We start from the raw sequence: 9,539 nt of genomic DNA on the forward strand, positions 1-9,539 counted from the left end.
TTTGTTCTCTTTATGTATTTCACCTCTTGACCAAATTACACAGTTACACGATAAATTTCCATTGCTCCCCTGATGATGGTCGACTGTATGTCCCTGTAAGGACTAACGTTCATGTTTTCTCATGGAATAAACTCCCTGCTGATGTCAGACAGTCTGACGCTGTTGAGGTGTTTAAATATAAGCTAAAACTTTTCACCATAACTTTCAATTAGTGTTCATCTTGGTTATCTCAGACTTTGTCCCTGTCAACATTATCCTCCTGGTAGGTCAGCCTCCGTCTCAATTAATCTCTTTCTCTCAGACTCCTCTCTGCTGCACCATCAGCTGTCTATGAACCTCTCTCTCTCTGCTAGCTGTTGGTGCCTCATACAGAGTTTTGGAGATTCAGCCTCTCCCTCTCCTCCTAGTTTACATGCTTTTGTCTCGCTCTCCCTCTGTGTGTCTGTCCATCTTTCCTCTCTCTGTGAATACTGTGTTGCCTCCTCTCTGTTTTTGTGGTCTGGAGATGAGGTCATGTAGCTCAGGTCCTACCTGTCTGGTGACACATGAAATTGCTCAACGTCCTGCTGGATCCACTCTTTACTTGTATTTTACAATCTACGTGTGCATATTTTTCTGTTCTGTGCACATGACAACCATTGCCTGTCTGGCTGTCTTGGGGAAATCAACTTTTGGTGTTTTGGAAGAATTTCTATAAACACATGCTGCCCTCTGCAGGTGAGGCCGAGTAGTACCATGATGAGGCCTCTAGGGGGCAGCATCCATGGACTGAGGGACAGGATGAGCTCGTGAGACCAGCACCATTCACTGAAAACAGGTTTTAAAACATTTAACATCATCACATTTTATTTTATTTATTTAACCACGAATCGTATGACAATATTAAAATGTTGACATAATTTATGAAAAGCCTATAGTCATGATTTATTGTTTGAGAAAAAGGATTTGGATCTGATAGAGAACTTTCTAGAAATAACACTTTATCATCTAATAGAGAAACTCAAGCCCCGAGAAGCTGACACCCCACCCGAGCTAGAACAAAGCTTTTTTACATAACTGTAATCGATGTAGTTTTTAAATAATGGTCGGATCAAAAGTTACTGCAAAATGAATTTATTTGTTCGATATTTTGATCCTCCTGATGACCGAAAATATTGACTATCCAGACCTCTCCAACAGGGACAGCGTCTTCCTCTGCCTCATCACATGTATCTCTGGAAATATTAATCACAATGACATCAAAGATTTCAATACCAGTGCTCACCTTTGAAATGTATTCAATCAAACACACACGAATTACAGATAGAAATTGGATGGAAAATTAAAAATCAAAAAGGTCTGTGTGTATACTGCACGTCAGTCATTGTTAGACCAATCGCCAAAAAAATGTCATTTATATGTTCAAAGAACTGTTATCTTGTCATGAAAGAGGGCGGTTTGACTCTGATCTAATCAAAAAACGAAGTCACGTAACTTGTAAACAAAGCACAAACCAAAAAAGAGAAATATTGACCTTGAGGTTTCACAAAATCTTCAAACGCCACTTTTTTGTCACTGCAAACTACCCAGCAAACAGCAGCCCTTATGAAACGTTCACTGACGACGAAAAAAACTTACAGAATTAAACCTGAAGGTTCCTAGAAGGATATTCTTGTAAAACCTTAAGAAAATCTACAGTAAACATCCCCTGAAGCTGCATTATACGCGGTGTACTTAAGATTCGAATACTGGAAACATAATTTTCGTTAATAGTATAGTACAGTGTACAGTTTCATTACTATAGTATAAGTATATATAAATCTATAGAACTATACCATTTTCCCAAGGAACGGGAATGCACCACGCCAGCAGAAGGAGTCTCGGTGCGCATGCTCATAAATTTAGCATTTAGTATACTGGGATGTGTGTGTGCTTCATGAAGGTGTGTTGTCATCTCGTTATATCGGTGTGTGTTTCTTGAATCCATGTGTTAGTGTTCGTCGGAACAAATTACTTTCCGTCCATGTATTGCAGACAAAAGTTGTAACGCTAGCTACCGCAGAGCTATCGGCGCGCCGCTGGAGGAAACGGACTATGTCGGCAAATAAAACAAAGAAAGTCAAAATGGCTACTAAATCTTGTCCTGAATGCGACCAACAGGTGAGAAAACACATTTTAATCCAGTGTTAAACGTTATTAGTCGTTGTCTTGCTCATGTACTCGTCGAAACGTTGACACCAGCCGTGGCTGTTCCCGGGTGGCTCTGGAGACGGAAGCGGGCTTCAGAGGCAGCTTCAGTGGACACGTGGAAACAGCAGAGCCGCCTCTCAAGTTAGCTGCTGGTCCTCTGAGAGCACAGCGTTCATGTTCCCTGAACTATCACCATATTTACATACATTCACGCCTATTTCAGCAGTTACCGTTTTGTCTCGGTCTTGTCTTCAACACAAGTAATGTGCATATCTTATTCTTTAAATGTAACGTGTTACTTTATTAGTGTTTTTGAATAGACACGACCGAGAAACGTAAAGAGTGAACTAGTTTAAATAAGTGGCGTTTACGTCCCGAATATAATCTGAGACATTTATTATTCTACAGATAGTTAACGCTCTCATGAGTAAAGTCATTATATGTCAGACCTGGTGGATGGGATTTACTTCCCCTTGGCTTACACTGGAATGTCAGGGCTGTGGTGATGTTTAGTCTAAGGTGAATTCCAGCTCATACTCACACACACCAGTAAATATTCTACAGTGTCACTGATCAGCTGTTTTTGGCTCTGCTGTTAATGCTGCAGTGCTTTCTCTTTCACCGATTGCCCCCGTCATAGTCTGTTTGCAGGTCTTGAGGTGTACAACTTCCGATGTGAAAGTAGTTCTATAAAGCCTTTGTGACTCCAGAGGTGATAAACTGTCTCAGGTGATGTCACTTGAAGAAACACTGGTTGGAGCTGAATGCATGGAATTAAAAGGACAATGTCTCTGCTTCAGCTGCATTGACTTTGAGCTGTTCTTGAGTGCAATAAATTAATGGGAGAGCAAATCCATGGGTAATATTTATGTTTGTCTCACCCTGCAACATTTCTTAAAGGCAAACTTAATCTTGTCACTGTGACAGGTTTTTCAAAGTGCACAGCATTAATGGGAATGAGATGTTAACATTAGTGACTGACGCTGGCATCTGGCTCTGAACAGACGTCCAGTGTGTTTCATGTGGCCTTCAATTAAAAACCTGACAGGAAGTACCAGGTGTGCACATCCGCTGTTAGCAAAAGCTACTTCTTCTCTAAGTAATGCTCACGTTGGTCAGGGTGGAACCGGATGCCTCCTGAAGCAGCTACAGAAGATTGGAATAGATGGAAATAAGCTTTGGTCAAATTTGTAGAATATTACAGTGATCCTTAATGATTTGTAGGATGTCCTCGGCTCCTTCCGCTCTTCAGATGTTTGATTTGAAAGAGAACTTATTCTTATTCTATTTTAATTATCTCTTCAGCCCTCTGCTCTTTCATTACTTCCTACCTGCGAATGTGTTTTCTAGGACTGTTTTGTCAGACTGATTGTTATTTGGTTACTTGAACTGTGCGCTCTCCCTCATGCCTCTCGCTGCATGGAGAGCTGTCTCTTACTCTGCTCTCGGCTGGGCTGTCGGTGTGTGTCCATCAGCCTGCAGCAGGTTTTAGGTTGTTTTCTCTTTCCTGGTGAATATCAGGTTATGGGTACCATGGGAACCCCACAGATGAGTGCTTTCATTGTTTGACTGAAACTGAACTTTTCTTTTGAGATGAAAGCCATTGAACTCAGTCGCCCAGACCCCTTCACATTTCCCACAATCCTTCAGGTGTTCGCATCTGTGTATGAAGTCCGCCCATGGACCCAGCTGCCATTGGTCGAGTGTGATTCCCTTTTGTCTTGATCTACTTCTAACACAACTTGCCTAACTGCCCCAAGATTACTACCTATAACTCTATTCTCACGAGAGTTTCAGAAGACAAGTGAAATGGTGCAGTTACTAGAAAAACAGCCATAGTCACCCACTCCCAAAAATTACAAATACAATATAAATGAGATTTTCTATATTTGAAATTATCCACACATTTTAAGTGCAAGGAATCGAACAATGAATTCACTGCATTACTGTAAATTTGAACTGTAAATAAATCTTGCTTTGTCAGATAGCTAACTACGGAGCCCCTAAAGTGACAAGAAGAAGAAAAAAAAAAGGAAAACAAGCAGGAAAATAAAGTTTTTGGTCACCATGATGACAGATCACATGCGCTCCATAAACTTAATATGTTAGCTCGAGATGCGTAACTCATGCGCTCAAGATATGTATCATGTTAGCACAACATAGCATTTCTGTTATTGAGTTCATACACTGCTCCGCTAGCTGCAGCTTCTGGAGCCCAGGATGGCTGCAGAAGTGGACCTGTATGGTTTCTTAAAATCACCAAATATATATCAGACAAAATAATTAGACAGTTTAAGGATGGCAAGGTAAGTACATGATTCTGCTGTTTACTTATTTGCATGCTCTTTATGTTAATTAAAGCCAAACATAAGCAACACTTTGTGTTAGCCACATTTCGCTGTATGAACTGAATACAGGAAATGCTATGTCGTGCTAACATGATGTGTATCTCAAGCGAACATGATTTCCAAAAACTGATGCAGGATGTTTTCCAAAATACCTTTTCAGTCTAAACACAGGAGTTTCTTTAAGACATGATCACACAGTGTGAGAGTCACCTGGACTACAGTGGCATGAGCCCTTTCTTTGAATATCACATGACACCAGCTCTATTTGTATGAGAGATATTTCAGAAAACACATTAATGATCCAAGAGGAAGAATGCTTTTCTCTGAGCTGATTCTATGAGCCAGCCAGGGTTCAGAGTTAACCTTTTCACCCTCCCCTCCCCCAAGTGGCAAAGCTTTAACAGTAATCAAATCTTCTGTCTGCTTCCTGTTTGTTTCTCTCTAGATTCCTGTTGCGTGCAAGTCCTGCCCATGTGGTTATGTGTTTATTAGTAGAAAACTCCTAAATGCCAAATTAAATGAGCGGTCTTCTCCAGCCATAGCAGGTAAGGTTCAGCTTGCATAAAGCGAATGAATTCTGCCTGAAGCTGTGGGCCGAACTTGTGCTGAATGCTTGAATTATTCTTCTAAATGTGTGTCGAGCAAAGTAATATCACCCTTGACCCAACAAACAGTGTCTCTCTAATATTATTTATTATGAAACGCTCATTCCTGTGTTATTTTTAGTCTTTGACTGTTTGTATGTTTACCCATTTAGAATTTTTTTCTGTTTCGTCCTCAAGTTAAAAACATCTTCATGTTCATGTGGTGTTGATTTTGTAAATGGTCAATGTTCATTCTCTCTTTAAGTCACACTGTTTATTTGCGGATGTTAGTGTCGTGTATCACAGTTAAAGCCTCTGTGCTCAAGGATTATTTTGTCCTCACCTGTCAGTCGTGATCATCAGCCCAAACGCCTTATTTTCAGTACACACAGAAACTGTTGTAGCAGTTGCTTGGAGCAGGTGGCAGTTTGATTTTATGTTACTCAACGAAACCTGTTAATTTCAAACTTTTTATTTGCCTAAGTAAACTTACAAGAACCTGCACAGATGCATCCATCTCATCCACACTGGTCACCAGTTCTGTGGCTCTGACCCTGGAAGATGACTTCATTCATTTGATTCACTGAACAAATCAGAGACATCGGCCTGGAACCAATCTAACACACAAATGATGGTGCTATGTTTTTCATTATCCATGTTTTCTTCTCCAGACAAGCTGGACTTTAAGCGGAGGAGGACAGAGCGCATCCGCAGAGAGAGGATTGACTCTTCTTTAACCAGTGACATGGAAAACAGGAGAAGATCCCGAGCCAACAGCCAATCAGATCCCATCAGGAGGGGACGGGGCAGACCAAAAACAGTGGGGCTGAAGAAACAGGAAGAGGAAAAAGGTAACAGAAGTGACTATTTACAGTTTTATGTTACAGGTCTCTTGTGTGTGTTTCTTTGACACCAGTCCATTGATTCAAATGTAGTAGTTTCTCTCTGTCTTGTTCATTTGACTCTCATGTCAGTGAATATCTGATTATGAAAATTAAAGCAATTAATATTTTACTAAATGGTGCGGTTCTGTTGGAGTAGTGCATGGAGCCATTTTCTCAACAAGCTAATTGACTGATATGGAGACTTGAATTTGATCACAGAGACAAATTTCTGATACTGTTTCAGGATCATTTATAAGCCAATCAAGTTTTCTTTTGGATCTTACTCTTACCTCAAGAGCTACTTCAGCCAAGTAAAGATCAGTGCAGTGAGAGAAATGAAGAACATTTGAAGGTCTTAAATTAGCACGCAGAGGTATGAGAGGATGGTCAAAATCTCATATTGATGTTAAGAAGAAAGAGGCCGGACAAAGAAGAGATCTTATTCTGAATTTTCCTTTCCTCTGGGTCTTTTCTGTGTGTGATTGTGTTTTACTGTGTTCACAGAGAAGCAAGAGAAGGAAGTGGATATTTATGCAAGTCTTTCTGATGAGAAGGCCTTTGTATTTTCTGTGGCCTTGGCTGAGATCAACCGCAAGATCCTGGGTCAGAGACTCATCTTATAGGTTAAAGCCTGAATAACAAGCACAAGCATCATGAAAAACTTGAATCAGACAGCGAGACGATGACCAAAGAGGGCAGATCTGGCTGGAGCTGAACTTTGACCTGGGTGATGGGGCGAGATTCTGAGAACTGCTGAAGCTTCAGGCTGACGTCGAGGGCGTTGTCACTGAAGCAAATGACAGCTTTTCAGCAGCTTGAATTATGCACCCATCACTCAGATGCAAACGTGTTTCTGAACTAAAAGTCTGGGTATGCTTTGAGTGTTTTAAGGACGTACATTGTTGTTGATGGAACCAGGGAAAAGAGATATTGATGACATTTCCCACCTATTCTGTAGATACATGCTTCTGTGTATAAATCCAGACCCATCCACACCATGCCATGAGAAACTAAAGAAATACTCCTTTGAAATACATCAACTGAGTTATGAAGCGCAGATCCTCAGATCCTCATAGAAGGGACCACTGAAGATGTTGCCTTTGTTATTGAGACCAGGGCCTATCAAAAACGAACAGCCTAAAATGGAATAAAATGTATTTTTTGACCACCAGTTTTAAGCGATCTAGTAATGCTGAACACGTAGAGCATCCTTGTTCAAGCTTTCCCAGAGTCACACAGGAAGCAGACAAAGATTTTTCTGGCATTGTGAGGTACGGCTGATGTAGCAAATAAGTGTTCTTTTAAAATCGTATTTTACCAATCTGTCCATTTTATTCAGTCAGCAATTGTTGGTTAATTGATGTTCTGTTTGATGGGCTTAGCAGAATCCAATGTATCATTGTATATTGTGATAATACATATATATATATATTATTACAGCATTTATTCATCTTTATTATTTTACATAGAGATTTTATGTAAAGACACTATCCAGCCAGAATATGGCTGACTGTGAGGAGTGAAACATTCTTCTGGATAAGAAAAATGATCACATGCCACTTGTCATCAGAGGGTTTCTGTTGCCTCACAATAATAAAAAGCAGTTCAGTAAGGCTCTGTTATTGAACACTTTACCCAAACTCTTAATACTCTCCAGGTTGAAAAAAAGTTGTAAACCAAACCTTTCCTTGTTATGGTTTGTAGAACATAACGCTGATCAAACCTCTGATCCAATCAGCTCTTTACAAGAAGACTGCAAGAGCTGTAACTGCTGATGTACTTCAGCCTACGTGTGGCTCATCTCAAACAAACCTATTTAAGTGAGCCTGAAGAGACCTGACAGGTTTGTAGTTTACATATTTGTCGAGAGATACCCAACGACTGCTGTAAAGCTAGCTCAGAAAATTTCATTGTACAAAGCTGTTTTAAATATACTTGAGCTACATTACAATGAAATCTGCATTCAGGCAAGCTTTAAGGCTTAACTTCAGCTCCTTACAATCCAAGACAAGTACCACATACTGTGCACCTCTGTGGATGAAATCCAGCTCAGGACGTGGAACTGTAATGCTGCGGAGGAGGAAAAGGTGATAGAACAGGCCCGCCTTCAATGAAAGCAAGCTTTGGATGCATTTTGGATTTTCAAATCTCTCAGCTAAGAAGGAGCCTGATATGACTGATAAAATGATTTAAAAATACAAATAAACATCAAATATTTTGGGAACACCGCAATCATGACAACCAGTACAGTGTTACCCAGACAGAATGCTGATGTCCAGACCCGCAAACACACCACACCAATGTACAAGGCCTCCAGCCAACTGCATGTGAACAAAAGCTAAGCATACGGCTAATCCTTTCAAAGGAGTTCAAGTCAACAGTTTAGTCCAGGTAAACAACACTTAGCTAGCTGGGAGAATGAATAAAGACATAGCTGCATGTCTCATAGTTTCATCAACTTACGATGACAAAAGAAGGCTTTATCCTCAGTGGTGTACAGCCTCTGCAGCAGGAAACATGTCCACATATAAGCCCTACATATTTCACACAGGTCAGAAGCCTGAGTGTTGTGCCTCTGGTCTGTCTGGGGCCTGCTGTGCAAACAAAACCACTTTAATCCTCTCTTTTTAAGCAGCTTCTGTGGGGGAAAAAAAGATTGTAACTTTTCTGAATCTCCATGTTAGAACTGCACCCTTACCACATGGAGTGTGTCTTCTAAATAAAGTTAGACATTTTGAAGCTGGTCACATACACCCCATTGTCTTTCTGTTAGTCTGTTGATAATCATTGTCACTGTACCCCAGGAACAGGAATAATCCAGCCTGTTCTACGCACACCATCATCATCTGGTTTGGGTCTGACAGCAAACAGGACAAGAACACACTGCAGCGGATTATTAGGACTGCTGAGAAAAGCATTGGTGCCAGCCTGCTCTCCATTCAAGACTTACACAACAGGCAGGAAGCTGCAGACCCCTCACATCCTGGAGATTTCAGTCATTTACAAGTAAAATTGCAAAGTTCTTAATCCCATGGTGTATTTAGTGTTCGTGTTTGTGATACTTTAAATTGGCGATAGCGCAACCGTAATAGCCAAATGTAAACTAGCATCGTCTGAGGTGGATTTGAGTTAGTTAAAGTTAGCTTTTGATTTTGTTTATAAGTTTAACTGATTCATTAACGTCGTATCTGCTAAATTTAATTCAGTCACGGGCACGTTAACGGTTTCTACCCTCGCCAGCAGTTTATCTGACCGGCTGTTGTTGCTAACTTTATTTAGGCTAACAGGATTCAGGTCACTCAGCCCCTTCTAAAACTATTATGAATACCGCTGCGTGCAGGTATACTGATGGAATTAATTAATTAATTAATTAATTTTAAGTGTACTGAATGAGATATGCACCCAATGTGACTGTGGATGTAAAGGAGCATGCCCGACGAGCTGTCAGTTATCAGAATTAAAGTTAACAGAAGACGCAGACGCCAGACATGTTTAACAGTTTTCTACATTTTGACCAAAATATAAGCTTTCAAGGCGATTCATACTGAAATGAG

General features: G+C 40.5%; 1 protein-coding gene across 1 annotated transcript; it reads left to right on the forward strand.

Annotated features, from left to right (window-relative positions):
• Window positions 1–1,854: 1,854 nt before the first annotated feature.
• c1h16orf87 (chromosome 1 C16orf87 homolog) lies at window positions 1,855–7,597 on the forward strand. The gene is made up of 5 exons (XM_070964607.1): window positions 1,855–1,921; window positions 2,014–2,139; window positions 4,963–5,062; window positions 5,773–5,952; window positions 6,490–7,597. The coding sequence occupies exons 1-5, from the start codon at window positions 1,901–1,903 to the stop codon at window positions 6,606–6,608; spliced, it is 546 nt and encodes a 181-aa protein (XP_070820708.1). The 5' UTR covers window positions 1,855–1,900; the 3' UTR covers window positions 6,609–7,597.
• The last annotated feature ends 1,942 nt before the right edge of the window (window positions 7,598–9,539 follow it).

Source organism: Chaetodon trifascialis, chromosome 1 (assembly GCF_039877785.1).
Source record: "Chaetodon trifascialis isolate fChaTrf1 chromosome 1, fChaTrf1.hap1, whole genome shotgun sequence".
Classification (NCBI taxonomy): domain Eukaryota; kingdom Metazoa; phylum Chordata; class Actinopteri; order Chaetodontiformes; family Chaetodontidae; genus Chaetodon; species Chaetodon trifascialis.

Excerpts from the sequence above, each read along its gene's own strand:
- c1h16orf87 (XM_070964607.1), top strand. The coding sequence starts at position 1,901 with ATGTGTGTGTGCTTCATGAAG. Across the intron at positions 1,922-2,013 it reads TGTGTGTGTGCTTCATGAAG|ACAAAAGTTGTAACGCTAGC; the intron begins GTGTGTTGTCAT and ends CATGTATTGCAG. Across the intron at positions 5,063-5,772 it reads GTCTTCTCCAGCCATAGCAG|ACAAGCTGGACTTTAAGCGG; the intron begins GTAAGGTTCAGC and ends TTTCTTCTCCAG.